General features: G+C 34.0%; 1 protein-coding gene across 5 annotated transcripts in view; it reads right to left on the bottom strand.

Annotated features, from left to right (window-relative positions):
- The window catches only part of TENT2 (terminal nucleotidyltransferase 2), a 71,354-nt gene that overhangs the window by 24,536 nt on the left and 29,927 nt on the right, over positions 1 to 16,891 (bottom strand). For all 5 annotated transcript variants that reach the window (XM_066273645.1, XM_066273647.1, XM_066273643.1 and 2 more), the window contains exons 8-11: positions 15,880 to 15,949; positions 13,715 to 13,791; positions 13,211 to 13,339; positions 6,530 to 6,573 (exon numbers count right to left, since the gene is read on the bottom strand). In XM_066273645.1, coding sequence (XP_066129742.1) covers positions 6,530 to 6,573; positions 13,211 to 13,339; positions 13,715 to 13,791; positions 15,880 to 15,949 — 320 coding nt within the window. The remainder of the gene's footprint in view (positions 1 to 6,529; positions 6,574 to 13,210; positions 13,340 to 13,714; positions 13,792 to 15,879; positions 15,950 to 16,891) is intronic.

Here is a 16,891-nt window from a genome sequence, read left to right as displayed (position 1 = left end):
ACTCAAAAAGTCAGAGGAAACACTTAGAGAGCTATGTGACAACATGAAGAGAAATAACATCCGCATCATAGGGGTTCCTGAAGAAGAAAAAGAACAAGGGATAGAGACTTTGTTCAATCATATCATAACTGAAAACTTCCCTAAATTAATGCAAAAGAAACTCTCACAAGTCCAAGAAGCAGAGAACTCCATTAAAGAGAAACACAAAGAAACCTACACCAAGACACATCATAATTAAAATACCAAAGCTAAGCGATAAAGAGAAAATATTAAAAGCTGCGAGAGAAAAAAAAGTTATCACCAACAAAGGAGCCCCCATAAGGATGACATCCGACTTCTCAACAGAAACACTTGAGGCCAGAAGGGAATGGCAAGAAATATTCAAAGTAATGCAGAACAAGAACCTACAACCAAGACTACTTTATCCAGCAAGGCTATCATTTAAAATCGAAGGAGAAATAAAAAGCTTCCCAGACAAAAAACAACTCAAGGAATTCATTACAACCAAACCAATGCTGCAAGAAATGTTAAGGGGCCTGTTGTAAAAAGATCAAAGTTGGAAAAGAATATAGCAAAAAAAGAAATACACCTTTAAAGAAGAAAATGGCAATAAACAACTACATATCAATAATAACCTTAAATGTAAATGGATTAAATGATCCAATCAAAAGACATAGGGTAGCTGCGTGGATAAGAAAACAGGACCCATACATATGTTGTCTACAAGAGACACACCTTAGAACAAAAGACACACACAGATTGAAGGTAAAAGGATGGAAAAAAACGTTTCATGCAAACGGAAATGAAAAAAAAGCTGGGGTAGCAATACTTATATCAGACAAATTGGACTTTAAAACAAAGGATATAGTAAGAGATAAAGAAGGCCACTACATAATGATAAAGGGAGTAATCCAACAGGAAGATATAACTATTATAAATATCTATGCACCTAATGTACGAGCACCCAAATATATAAAACAGACTTTGATGGATTTAAAGGGCGAGATCAACAGCAATACTATAATAGTAGGGGATTTCAATACCCCACTAACATCACTAGATAGATCCTCAAGAAAGAAAATTAACAAAGACACAGCAGACTTATTGGAAACACTAGATCAACTTGATTTAATAGATATCTTCAGATCCTTTCACCCTAAAGCAGCAGAATATACATTCTTTTCAAGTGCTCATGGTACATTCTCTAGGATAGACCACATGTTAGGGCACAAAAGTGCTCTCAACAAATTTAAGAAGACTGAAATCATATCAAGCACTTTCTCTGATCACAACGGCATGAAACTAGAAATGAATCACAGCAGAAAAGCTCAAAAATTCTCAAACACATGGAAACTAAATAGCAGGGTGTTAAATAATGAATGGATTAAGAATGAGATCAAAGAAGAAATAAAGAAATTCCTAGAAACGAATGACAATGAGCATACAACAACTCAAAATTTATGGGACACAGCGAAAGCAGTGCTGAGAGGGAAGTTCATATAGCACTACATGCATACTTTCAGAAGCTAGAAAAAGCTCAAATAAACAACTTAACCCTGCATCTAAAAGAATTAGAAAAAGAACAGCAAGTAAAGCCCAAATGTAGCAGAAGGAAGGAAATAATAAAGATCAGAGCAGAAATAAATGACATAGAGGCTAAAGAAACAATACAGAGGATCAATGAAACTAGGAGCTGGTTCTTTGAAAAGGTAAACAAGATTGATGAACCTTTAAGTAGACTCACCAAGAAAAAGAGAGGGAGGACTCAAATAAATAAAAATAGAAATGAGAGAGGAGAAATAACAACTGACACAACAGAAATACAAAATATTGTAAGAAAATACTATGAAGAACTGTATGCCAAAAAACTAGACAACCTAGATGAAATGGACAAATTCCTTGAAACATACAATCTTCCAAAAATCAATCTGGAAGAATCAGAAAACCTAAACAGACCGATTACACCAAATGAGATCGAAACAGTTATCAAAAAACTCCCAACAAAGAAAAGTCCAGGGCCCGATGGCTTCACAACGGAATTCTACCAAATATTCAAAGAAGAACTAACTCCTATCCTTCTCAAACTATTTCAAAAAATTCAAGAGGAAGGAAGACTTCCAAGCTCCTTTTATGAGGCGAGCATAATTCTGATTCCAAAACCAGGCAAAGATAACACAAAGAAAGAAAATTATAGGCCAATATCTCTGATGAATATAGATGCTAAAATCCTCAACAAAATATTAGCAAACCGGATCCAGCAATATATAGAAAAAATCATACACCATGATCAAGTGGGATTTATTCTGGGGAGGCAAGGCTGGTACAATATTCGTAAATCAATCAATGTGATTCATCACATAAACAAAAAGAAGGAGAAAAACCATATGATAATTTCAATAGATGCAGAAAAAGCATTTGATAAAATCCAGCACCCATTCATGATCAAAACTCTCAGCAAAGTGGGAATACAGGGAACATCTCATGATAAAAGCCATCTATGAGAAACCCACAGCCAACATCATACTCAATGGGCAAAAATTAAAAGCAATACCCTTAAGATCAGGAACAAGGCAGGGGTGCCCCTTTTCACCACTCTTATTTAACATAGTCCTGGAAGTCCTAGCCACAGCAATCAGACAAGAAGAAGAAATAAAAGGCATTCAAGTTGGAAAAGAAGAAGTAAAACTATCATTATTTGCAGATGATATGATATTGTATATAGAAAACCCTAAAGTCTCAGTCAAAAAACTACTGGACTTGATAAATAAATTCAGCAAAGTGGCAGGATATAAAATCAATACTCAGAAATCAGAAGCATTTTTATACACCAACAATGAACAGTCAGAAAGAGAAATTAAGGAAACAATCCCCTTCACAATTACAACCAAAAAAATAAAGTACCTAGGAGTAAACTTAACCAAGGAGACTAAAGACTTGTACTCGGAAAATTACAAAGCATTGATAAAAGAAATCAAGGAAGATACAAACAAGTGGAAGCATATACCGTGCTCATGGTTAGGAAGAATAAACATCATTAAAATGTCTATATTACCCAAAGCAATCTATAAATTCAATGCAATACCAATTAAAATACCAATGACTTACTTCAAAGATATAGAACACATATTCCAAAAATTTATATGGAACCAAAAGAGGACACGAATAGCCTCAGCAATCTTAAAAAAGAAGAATAAAGTGGGAGGTATCACACTTCCTGATATCAAATTATACTACAAGGCCATTATACTCAAAACAGCCTGGTACTGGCATAAGAACAGGCATATAGATCAATGGAACAGAACAGAGAACCCAGAAATAAACCCACAGTTCTATGGACAACTGATATTTGACAAAGGAGGTAAGGAAATACAATGGAGTGAAGACAGCCTCTTTAACAAATGGTGTTGGGAAAATTGGACAGCTACCTGCACAAAAATGAAACTAGATCACCAGCTTACACCACTCACAAAAATAAACTCAAAATGGATAAAAGACTTAAATGTAGGCCGTGAAACCATAAGCATCTTAGAAGAAAACATAGGCAGTAAGCTCTCGGACATCTCTCAGAGAAATATATTTGCTGATTTATCTCCACGGGGAAGTGAAATAAAAGACAGGATAAACAAATGGGACTATATCAAACTAAAAAGCTTTTGCACAGCCAAAGACAACAAGAACAGAATAAAAAGACAAACTACACAATGGGAGAACATATTTGACAATACGTCTGATAAGGGGTTAATAACCAAAATTTATAAAGAACTTGTAAAACTCAACACCAGGAAGACAAACAACCCAATCCAAAAATGGGCAAAAGAGATGAATAGACACTTCTCCAAAGAGGACATACAGATGGCCAATAGGCATATGAAAAAATGCTCAACATCACTAATCATTAGAGAAATGCAAATTAAAACCACAATGAGATATCACCTCACACCAGTCAGAATGGCGCTTATCAACAAAACAACACAGAATAAGTGCTGGCGAGGATGTGGACAAAAGGGAACCCTCCTGCACTGCTGGTGGGAATGCAGACTGGTGCAGCCACTGTGGAAAACAGTATGGAGATTCCTCAAAAAACTGAAAATCGAACTGCCTTTTGACCCAGCTATCCCACTTTTAGGAATATACCCCAAGGATACCATAGAACGGCTCCAAAAGGAGAAATGCACCCGCATGTTTGTGGCAGCATTGTTCACAATAGCGAAGATCTGGAAACAGCCCAAGTGTCCGGCAGAGGACGAGTGGATTAAAAAACTTTGGTACATATATACTATGGAATACTACTCAGCCATAAGAAATGATGACATCGGATCATTTACAATAACATGGATGGACCTTGACAACATTATACGGAGTGAAATAAGTAAATCAGAAAAAAAAAAACTAAAACTAAGATGAATCCATACATAGAAGGGACATAAAAATGAGACTCAGAGACATGAACAAGAATGTGATGGCAACAGGGGCGGGAGGTTGGGGGAGGGGGGAGGGGGTGAAGAAGGAGAGAGGGGTTAGGGGAGGGGAGGGGCACAAAGAAAACCAGATAGAAGGTGACAGAAGACAATTTAACTTTGGGGGAGGGGTATACAGCACAATCAAATGTCAAAATAATCTAGAGATATTTTCTCTCAACATATGTACCCTGATTTATCAATGTCACTGCATTAAATTTAATAAAATAAAAGAAATTATAAAAAAAAAAAAGAAACATGCATAGGTCTTAAACAAAAATAAGGTTGACACAATAAAATAAAATAGTAGCTTGACCAGGTGGTGGCGCAGTGGATAGAGCGTTGGACTGGGATGCAGAGGACCCAGGTTCAAGACCCCAAGGTCGCCAGCTTGACTGCGGGCTCATCTGGTTTGAGCAAAAGCTCACCAGCTTGGACCCAAGGTCGCTGGCTCGAGCAAGGGGTTACTCGGTCTGCTGAAGGCCCGCGGTCAAGGCACATATGAGAAAGCAATCAATGAACAACTACGATGCTGCAACGCGCAATGAAAAACTAATAATTGATGCTTCTCATCTACCTGTCCCTGTCTCTCTCTCTCTCTGACTCTCTCTCTCTGTCTCTGTAAAATAAAATAAAATAAAACTTGTAAAAAAATAAAATAAAATAGTAAATACCAAGTCACTATCTTTGACCTCTGAATATGAGCTAAAGAATCAATACTTAATAGAGGGAGAAAACCATTCAAGAATAAGACCCAAAAAATTCAAGTTACTTCCATTTCTGTACTTTCTAATGCTTCCATTTTTCATGTTTAAAAGCATAAATACTGGCCCCTAGTGCTACTAGAAACTCGTTTTAATGGTTCTTCATAATAGCATAAATTAGTTTTTAAAAGGAGGTAAATAAAATATCCAAATTTCAAATGGTTCTTGTTATGAATGGTGTCTTCTAGTAGAGGACCCACCACAAACTAAGAGGTCCCTACTATAGCCTAATTCTATTACAATAAACTCTTTCTTATCCAGTACCTTTCTTATCCAATTCTGTGTATTGAAACACAGAAACATCAGTTCTTCTCAATTATCAAGGATTAAATTATGTTTAATTTAGGTTCCATGTCAAGTATATTTATATTTTGTGATACATGAAATAGATAAGTTCTTTTAACACTGATTACTCAAGCTAGATACTGTACTATGTTTTTCTCTGTTACATAACCATTTAGTAAGTTTTTGAAACTAATAGGTAAAAATTATGTGATTACAAAAGGATGGTCAAACATTCTAAACAATTAGCTTAAATATTGTTTCCAAATAAAACCAGGAACAAGGATAACTATGGAGAAAAAAAATGGTAGGACTATAAAACAGGAAACAGAATTCTGGAAAGAACACAAAATACTGAAATAGAAACAAAAGTATTCTTATATATCATAAATATGTACGTTACCTAGGTTTCTCTAAACTCAAATTGAGTACATACTACACTTTTTCTAGTAGATACACTTCATTTCTTGATTATTTCCAAACAGCTTCAGCAAGATTCCTAATATTATGCACACAAGGATAGAATACTAATGTTACTCTTGCTGTATATTACTTAATAAGATCAAATGAAAGATACAATGATCATTTGATCATTTAATTTATTTTTCCCCCTATTTTTAAAGTATTCATACATTGGATTGAAAAACTTCTGAGTTAACTAACTAAACAAATGCTGTAAAACTATATTTTAAAACAGCATGAAGAAAACTGGAATGAGTCCAAATGGGACTCAATTTATTCCCACTAGTGATAATCATGAGCATCATGCAAAAAATCCCACCATTAATAAAAACAACCAGATTGTCTGCCAATAACCAAATAAAATATGAGTCTTCTGAGAAAGTATACAAAACATTTTTAATGTCCTAATGGCCAATGCCTCAGCTTATACAGAAACTGTTACTAATACTTTGAAGGTTACATAACTATGACTACTTTTTAATTCACATTAGTACTATATATAATAAATAGTCCCACATATACTTGTCACAATATGTATTATAATAATTTATAAGAAACACTTACTGGGTAAATTTTTTGGATGGATGGAAGGATGGGTTCAGGTAGGGCTATAAAAAAAAAAGTTCAAAGCTTCTGTGATTCATGTAATTCATTTTACAAAGCAATAATTTGTCAGTTAAGACCCTCAGGTATAAAACTATAAGGGTTTCTGCTAAAAGTCAACACTTTTCATATAATTTTGTAAAGTTAATTCTGATCTCTAAAAATTTTTAATCAGAATATATCTAAGTTTGCAATTTAAAGTTTGTTAATAAATTATGTACATTTTTATGTAAACTAATGTTCCTTACATGGTTTCAGAATAATAGGCCATCAATAGACACACATCATTTAGTCCAACATCAGAGGCACACACACACAAAATATGCAAGACAAGGATTGTTGTACAGATATTAAACGAACATTGTTAAGATGAATGTAGCTATCAAAAAATATTTTTAAGTACAGTCCAACAATGGTCCTATCATAAATGTGCTTTTATTATTTAATTTCTTCTAACAAACAATTATCACAAAAATAAATATAGTTTCTGATCTGCCAAAAAAGAAACTGAAAGAAATCTTCACTTTATTAATTTTTATAAAGTAGGCCTCAGTAAACTTTAGAAATCTAAATCAGAAGATCTGAACCAATCTTCTATAAAATAAAATTTCATGCAAAGGAATCATTTTCTTCATATGTTACTATATTTTTAATTGTAATTCTCCATCTTTCAATAGCTTTACCCAAATTCAACCTCACTAAATGCATTAATAGTCATTTCACATCATTATATAGGAGATTACATGGGAGGCAAAGTACCCAGTATTCAATAATATAATAAATAACTAATATATAATGTCTGAAATTAAGACACAAATAATGCATTTTCAAGATTTTTTTAAGATTAAAGACCAATATAGTACCATATGATAAACTATGATAATTTAAGAATTACAGATACATAGTATGTAATGAAATATTATACTTGGTAATAATCTTTAATTCACTATTTACTGGCTATTTAGCAAGAACATTTTTAAATGATTTCTGGAATGCATTACATACATATAATTAATTATTATGACCAACTTACATGGTCTCCAACTATGATTCTACCACATAGTATTTAAATTTAACTCCTGCATCATGCTGCATTTCTAAGTTGAAAATTGGAATAAAGTAAAATTCCATGATAGCCTGGAATGTTCACAGTGTATGACTAAGAATATTAGAGGAAAAAACTCACTCATCGCCTACAGAAGCACTCTTAGAAAATAAGGATACATTTTTCCCCATAGGCATTCAAATGCTCAAAATTCTAAAGTCCCTACAAACTCAAACCCAAGTCACTTTAGTTCTAAAAATCTCTGTAATTGTTTAACATTTTAACAGCTGCTTTCTAAGAATTTTTGTTATAATGTAAAAGTTAAATTGGAAAATCTCATTAGAAATTAGTTTAATTGATCAAAAACCTGAATTCCTTTCCTACTGAATACTCCTAATAAATTAAAATTATAATTTAAAGGAAGATGAAGAAAAGATTACAGAAAATTGTTTCAAGTTTATCTCATTCTAGAATTATAATTAGAATGCTAGGAGAGTAAAACAAATAGTAATCACTGGTTTAAGATCTTTTAACAAAGAGCATTCAGAACTAAGCAATTTGGAAGCTTTTCAGGACAGGAATATCATTTAATAAATCCCTGCCTGACAAATTTAAAGATTTAAAACCACCAGTCATTTCAGAAGTAATTAGTATACTATAGCAGTTACTAAATAATACTATATTGATAGCAACCTCAAAGCAGTTAAGTTTTTAAAATGCTTATTTAACTCTAAAGCAACATACATTCTGGAAGAATCTGGCTATAACATTTATTTTGATTTCAAAATTTTGTACTTTGATCTTTAAAATTTCTTTCTCAAAAGCAAAATAAGACAAAACAAAAGCTTATTATTGCAGTTTGTAAGCAATTGATAACACCTTGAGTATAGGTAATCTGTAAGATTTTACTTTGCCTGCAGTTCATACGAGAGTTTTCTGGCCAGGCCCCCACAAATTTATATATGGTGTAGGCATAAGTGGGTCTACAGTTGTTCGTATGAAAAGCAGTAATTAATTATGTTTAATAAAATCTAATACAAGAATAAACTATTTTGCTTACTCATAACTGTAAACCAATTTTGCCCACTTATATTGTACTTATAAACATTCTATACTAATTCATCAAACGTTCAACTAAAAAAAAAAAAGCAGATGTTTTCAACACTAAGCAACTGTTAATTATAAAAGAGCAAGAACAATTTAAAAATGCCTAGAAGACAGTTCTGTACCTGGTAACATGATAAATATTCCATTCATATTATTATTTCAAACCAACTGATACTTTTGCTTAATTATTCACTCTTTCTTTATTATTCACTGTCATTAAAATCTGTTCTTGATGGGTTTTACCCCTCCTGCTTTCATCAGTCAGCTTGCCTTCTCAAGCTACGTAGTCTATCACTGACTCTTGAAATTCATTCTAGGAAATGTTTTAATGTTTTCAACCTTTCTACATAGAACCTGTTTCCTTTCTCTGTTCATGGCAGAAAAAATATTAAAGCACTTAAGAAGTTAAATGAAACCTAAGTGTCATCTAAGCCAACTATTCCTGTTACTGATGAGAATATTAACGCCAGAGAGGTAAAATAACTGGGCCAAAATCATAAACATTAGTTCATTATGGTAGACCTGGAACTGCTCAATACACCTTGTAGACTCTTATGTAACAACAAAAAGCAACTACTTATTTCAATCTCTCTAATTTCTTCTATGGAGGAGTGGCTTCAATTTGCCAAAGTACAGAGTCACTGAGGTCCTTTAAAAAAAGCCTAGAACCTAAAAATGGTGTATGATAGTGCCATTAATGACAAACCAATTCAGTAAATGAAACCACTGTCAAGAATAAAATACGTTTAACAAATCTAAACCAAATGTTAGCATATAATTGCACACTGCACTAGTAAAATACTAATGTTTGAATTTTCAACTTGCTTTATAAAACCACCTTGGCTTGACCAGTGGTGGCACAGTGGATAACATGTCGACCTGAGATGCTGAAGTCCCAGGTTCAAAATTCTGAGATTACCAGCCTGAGCGCGGGGTTGCCTGCTTGAGCGTGGGATCATCAACATGATCCCATGGTCACTGGTTTGAGCCCAAAGGTCACTGGCTCAGCCTGAGCCCCCCAGTCAAGGCACGTATGAGAAGCAATCAATGAACAAATAAAAGTGACACAACTGTGGACCGATGCTTCTCATCTCTCTCCTTCCTGTCTCTCTCTCTCTCCTTCTCTCTCCCTCTCGCTTAAAACAAAAAAGGTAAAGTAAAACCACCTTGGGACATTCGTGATTAAAGTACATTCTTCTAAAGAAGGAAATCTCAAATTAAAATTTTTAGTGTAATGCATCAAGAATGGAGCTATAGCCCTGGCCGGTGGCTCAGCGGTAGAGCATCGGCCTAGCGTGCGGAGGACCCGGGTTCGATTCCCGGCCAGGGCACACAGGAGAAGCGCCCATTTGCTTCTCCACCCCTCCACGGCGCTTTCCTCTCTGTCTCTCTCTTCCCCTCCCGCAGCCGAAGCTCCATTGGAGCAAAGATGGCCCGGGCGCTGGGGATGGCTCTGTGGCCTCTGCCCCAGGCGCTAGAGTGGCTCTGGTCGCAACATGGCGACGCCCAGGATGGGCAGAGCATCGCCCCCTGGTGGGCAGAGCGTCGCCCCTGGTGGGCGTGCCGGGTGGATCCCGGTCGGGCGCATGCGGGAGTCTGTCTGACTGTCTCTCCCTGTTTCCAGCTTCAGAAAAATGAAAAAAAAAAAAAAAAAAAAAAAAAGAATGGAGATATAGGGCACATAGGGATGTTCATGAATGTTAAATGCTTCAGTCAAATCTAATTTTTAAATCACAACTAACACTACTAAAACTTATAAGTAGACAGCAGGTGGTAGTACATGAGGTATGTCATATTATTCTTCATATTTTAAAAGAAATATTTCTAATCTGTTCAATTTTTAATAAATTTGAAATGGACAGAGTTCACTAAAAAAGCATCAAAAGTAAATACATGTTTCAGATTGAACCGCAAAACTGGACAAGAAATGATTAGTAATATCTAAAGTAGTATCTAAAACAGCCAACACTATGTTTCAAATCCTTTTAGAGGAGCAGATCATCACACTAATGTATATCTAAAATTGGTCAGCAAAAAAAAAAAAAAAAAAAAAAAAAAAAACCTGTGGTGGCGCAGTGGATAAAGCGTTGACCTGGGAATGCTGAGGTCACCGGTTCGAAACCCTGGGCTTGCCTGGTCAAGGCACATATGGGAGTTGATGCTTCCAGCTCCTCCCCCTTTCTCTCTCTCTCTGTCTCTCCTTTCTCTCTCTCTCTGTCTCTCCCTCTCCTCTCTAAAATGGATAAATAAAAAAATAAATAAATAAAAAATAAAATAAAATAAAATTGGTCAGCAATAAAAACATATGTATTATAATTAGCTGAAATTTTTTTTACTTCAAAAAGGAAGATTATCCTTTTTTTTTTTTTTTTAAAGGGACAGAGAGAGAGTCAGAGAGAGGGATAGACAGGGACAGACAGACAGGAACGGAGAGAGAGGAGAAGCATCAATCATCAGTTTTTCGTTGCAACACTTTAGTTCAGGGGTCCCCAAACTTTTTACACAGGAGGCCAGTTCACTGTCCCTCAGACTGTTGGAGGGCCAGACTATAAAAAAAACTATGAACAAATCCCTATGCACACTGCACATATCTTATTTTAAAGTATAAAAACAAAACGGAAGTAGTACTGTACATGAGCGACGCCACGCTTTGCGACACTGCCACATACAGTATTCCAGGAGCACCAATGAAAGAGGTGCCCCTTCCGGAAGTGTGGCAGGAGCCAGATAAATGGCCTCAGGGGGCCACATGTGGCCCGCGGGCTGTAGTTGGGGGACCCCTGCTTTAGTTGTTCATTGATTGCTTTCTCATATGTGCCTTGACTGCGGGCCTTCAGCAGCTCGAGCCAGTGACCTTGAGTCCAAGCTGGTGAGCTTTTTGCTCAAGCCTGATGAGCCCGCACTCAAGTAGGCAACCTCAAGGTCTCGAACCTGGGTCCTCAGTATCCCAGTCTGACGCTCTATCCACTGCACCACTGCTTGGTCAGGCAAGATTAACCTTTTTGATGGCTGATTCATAAAACTCTGACCCATTTAACTATTTTAAGTCTCTCATCAAAATATCTGATTTTATCATTCAAATAAAAACATACTCTTGTTTAATACATAAAACATCTATTAATTACAGCCACATACAAAAGAAACAAATCCTACTGTTATAACCGGAGAAATTTTTGGCACATATCATTTTGATATTTGTTATAAATATATGTGTATATTCACACTTCTAACAAATATTTTCATTTTTTGAGTTTTCTATATTCACTTTTGTATTCAAAGAGCTTTCACCACCCGTAGGGGTATGAACACACAGTAGAGTTCCAAAGATGTGTTGTAGAATTGTGCACCTAAAACCTGTTTAATTTTGTTAACCAGTGTTTACCCCAATCACTTCAATTAAAAACAAAAAATAGTAAAAAATAATAACCTTTGCCAAGAGGTAAAGAAAACCTCAACTATAGTTACTATTTTTAATTAAAACTGGTATCTTGTTGTATATGACTTAGTGTGTCTCAAATATTTTCTTCTATCATTAAATATCTGAAAAACATGATTTTTTAGTAGCTCTGTAAAAATTTCACATTAGGATAAACTATAATTAATTTAATCATCCCCCATTCCTAAAAATTTAGATTATCTCTGATCTTTTATTATTTCAATGAACACCATGAAAAAGAGCCTTATAAATAAATCCATATAACCATCCCTGATTATTACCTTATAATACCTAGAAATGAAACCATTGATTCAAAGGATATGAACATAAATATTACAACATCGCTTTCCAAACTGTGGCAATATCATTAACCTAGGACATAACAGATCCTAGACATCCTGCTAAAAGGTCTTCTATTACATTAACACCAAGTTTTTTTTACCCTATCTCAATGCAAGCTCACATGACATAAAGCTTCTTTTACCAACAAGAAAATCATTTAATTCCCATCTCAAGAAAAAAACCACAATGAGTGGTATGTGACCATTTTTAGGTGTGTGAGCCTATTTTATAGGCCTTCTAAACATTCATCTGCCTCAAGAAAATGGTTTCACAATACAGTGGTGAAAGTTTTTTTCCATATTGGCAAAGATTATTATTATTTTTATAATTTTTATTTTTAATTAAATTTATTGGGATGACACAGGTTAACAATATTATCCAAGTTTCAGGTACACAATTCTACAACACACATATACCACACTGTGTATTCACTCTCCCACCAAGGGTGGTGAAAATTCTTTGAATACAAAAGTGAATATAGAAACTTGTCAAAAAATAAAAACACAGTGAAACTTCTTTTTAATGCTTTCCAGGAAATAATATTTCTAAAAACATTAGTTCAGAGCAACAAAATTAAAAATCTGGTCTAATGGGCCTTAAAAGGAAACTTTTAAAACAATGCTTTTTGAAGACAGGGCCAATAGAAAAGATACTATATTAAAATTTAATGACATTTCCATTTTAAAAATTGGGGAAAACCCATAATACTTACTTTGTAAATAGTGCAAAACCATCAATACAAGACTATAGCTGCTTAAAGTACCACGACTGGCATCATTTATTTCATGGTGACTTGCCCACTTCTTAATCACCAGTACTAATGGACGAACTCGATTTTCAACTGAAAGTAAAATTAGAACTTAAAAATGGTAAGAAGACATTATAGTTTCTTTGAAAGTTTACATAATTTCCCAACTTCATGCTAATAAAAAGAGCACCGACTCCCTGTGTATTAAACATTGTTCACCATAAAAGTGTCTTACTTCCAAAGCATACCTCAGTTATCTTTTTAAAAACTGCTAATTATTGAAATTAACTCTATTAATTTACAACTAGTAGTATATAATTTTAGTGAACATTTTACATATTGTAAAATAGGATACACATAAAAGCAATTAAAGAGATGTCCATGTTTACTACAAACATCTTTAAAAAGGAAAAACATGATAGATAAAAAGAAAAGCTGATAATTATTTGGAAAGAAACAAAAACTTACGGTATGCATAAGTTCTGAGAAGGAATGTGTTTCTTATTCCAACAATATTGTTTACATTCAAGTCAAATTCCACACAACTATTAAAAAGAAATAGAAGAAACTTTAACTTAAGTACAAATTAAACTCCCTAGTAACTAAATTAATATCCATCCATCCAATGGTGCAAAAATAACACAAGCAAAAAGGTCAAAGACCATAAAGTGAAGCACTAAAAAAATAAGAATACGTACTCAGTATATCATTTTAATTTTAGTATGTATTAAAAATATAAAATAGGATTACTGTTGAAATATACTGGTAATATATTGGTAATATACTGGCAAGACTCCAATTTTCCTTAACAAAAGAAATTTCAAAGTTTTGCAATCCTTTCCAGATAACAAAATTATGTAACCGAAAACATTTCTAGGCAACGTATGCCACTGAGTTATAGATTATCAACTAATTTGGAATTACACCATCATTTGCTTTAAAAACAAAGAAATAAAAAGTCAAAGTATAGGTGAAAAAAAATAAAAGCTCTGTCTATACATTATATTCCCACCAATAAATTGGCAAATTATAATAGCATGCCAAGTTTAGCTACTGATATCTGGGGAAAACTATAACAAACAAACAAACAACAGAAGAGACGCTCGTTTAAAAGTAAAGTCGGAAAGTAAAGATATGCAATTTACAGTTTAGGGCAGGGGTCCCCAAACTACGGCCCGCGGGCCGCATGCGGCCCCCTGAGACCATTTAACCCGCCCCCGCTGCACTTCTGGAAGGGGCACCTCTTTCATCGGTGGTCAGTGAGAGGAGCATAGTTCCCATTGAAATACTGGTCAGTTTGTTGATTTAAATTTACTTGTTCTTTATTTTAAATATTGTATTTGTTCCTGTTTTGTTTTTTTACTTTAAAATAAGATATGTGCAGTGTGCATAGGGATTTGTTCATAGTTTTTTTTATAGTACGGCCCTCCAACAGTCTGAGGGACAGTGAACTGGCCCCCTGGGTAAAAAGTTTGGGGACCCCTGGTTTAGGGCAAGGGTCCCTAAACTGCGGCCCCCTGAGGCCATTTATCTGGCCCCCGCCGCACTTCCAGAAGGGGCACCACCATCTCATTAGCCAAAAGCAGGCCCATAGTTCCCATTGAAATATTGGTCAGTTTGTTTTTTTAAATTTACTTGTTCTTTATTTTAAATATTGTTATTTGTTCCCGTTTTTGTTTTTTTTTTTACTTTAAAATAAGATATATGCAGTGTGCATAGGGATTTGTTCATAGTTTTTTTTATAGTTCGGCCCTCCAACGGTCTGAGGGACAGTGAACTGGCCCCGTGTAAAAAAGTTTGGGGACCCCTGGTTTAGGGAAAAGGGTAAGGACCAGGTTGACTACCACTGAACTAGACTATAAAAAGGACAGTCTGAGAGCTCAAATAAGGCAGAGTGTCACATTATTTAGCTGTCAATTGTTTAGCTGAGAACATGCACATTGAGTGACTCAAAAATTTCCAAACTGAACATTTCTAGGAATGATCATGAAAATGATAAAAGAATTAACTCAGGGGGAAAGGGGATTACAAAATAGATTTCATTAAATAGATGAATTCACAAATAGAGAATCCATGAATAATGAGGATCAACTGTGCATATACTTACACTTATATTTCATATTACTTTTATAAAACTGGGCTAGAAAAACCTAATGTATCAAATCCTTTTTTAACCAAGGAAAGAGTCAACACCTAATATTTACATTTCATATTCAGATATTATCTAAAAGATTCTAATTCCTATACCCATAAGAAATTCAGAACCCAGGCTGGGAGAATATATAAGCAGATTTATAACAACCCCTTTGATACATGATATTTCATCACTTAGGACATGCTCTTAATGCATTCATTATATTTAAAAAAAGCAAGTCATCATTTAAAAATCTGAACTATAAATATGTATATATTTCTTAAATTGTATAGCCCCAAATACTCAAAATTTCAAGCAGAATCACTACACATAGTTAACCATAAAAAACTGCTAAGACAATTTTTAAAAATTATTTCAAAGACCAAATCAAATGAAAAACTAATGAAGGTAAGCTATTATATTATAGCACAAATTTCTTATATACATCAAAAACAATCTAAAAATTATCTAAAGCAATTGAAAAAAAAAATCAATTTACCTGACTTTATCCCTGAACTTGACAATTGGCACTTTTGCTCGAATCAGCTGAGGTCTCTCAATGTAGCCAGCTAAAGAAGAACAAACAATAATGTGAATATCTGTATATACTTCTCAAATTCATAGTGTATCAAGGTACAGTTTTTAAAAATAATTTTACTAAGATGAAATAATTTAAGAAAACATAATCTTTGAGAAAGCAAAGAGGACATTATTGAATTCTAAGACTAAAATTTTCAATACCTTATTTAAGTTATTTTCAAAAATGTGGTCTAATATCTGATAATATTTATTTTAAAAGTTCATCAGGGCACTATAAACATTAAAAAGATCTATGCTAGCAGCAGTGGGATTACTGAATTCTGGTTCAACACATGGCAAGACATTATGGCAGCCATAAAAATTCTATCTACAGAGTCTTAAATGTGGAAATGTCTGCAACATGATACATGGGGAGGTGATACCTTAAAATAAGTATGACCTTTAAGGAGAACATTTACCTACATATTTTTTATTCCATCAAAGTTGGACGATACAGAAAGGCATAAAAAAGAAAATCTGTAAACTATTCGAAATGAGTAATTTCCTAATGTTTTAACTGAAGAAAAATGTAATACCAGATTCAAAAACTAAAAATTTCTGTTATATAATGCTTTATCCCCAAAATCATAAAACATACCAAGCTTCAAACAGAATTTATGTGTAAGCATTCAGTGAGGAATAGTGAAAAATAAGGAGTAAGAAGTTTCCAAGTTCCAAGTACAAGCTAACACCAATAACAAAAAACTATATTCCTCCTGCAAGTTACTGAGCCTATGCATCACCAGTCTCCTCAATTATTAAAAGAAAAAAAAAAACCCTTTTATTTGAGTTAGATGATCTCTAAGGTCCCTTTCATATTTAATATTTTATAATTCTAATACTAGCTATTAAAAATCCACTTAAGATATGAATTAGTCCATTACTTCACATAACTGAAAACTTAAATTCACTAAAATAAAACAACTGATTAA

This window comes from Saccopteryx bilineata, chromosome 4 (genome assembly GCF_036850765.1).
Source record: "Saccopteryx bilineata isolate mSacBil1 chromosome 4, mSacBil1_pri_phased_curated, whole genome shotgun sequence".
NCBI classification, from domain to species: domain Eukaryota; kingdom Metazoa; phylum Chordata; class Mammalia; order Chiroptera; family Emballonuridae; genus Saccopteryx; species Saccopteryx bilineata.
This window is presented reverse-complemented; position numbering and strand designations above follow the sequence as displayed.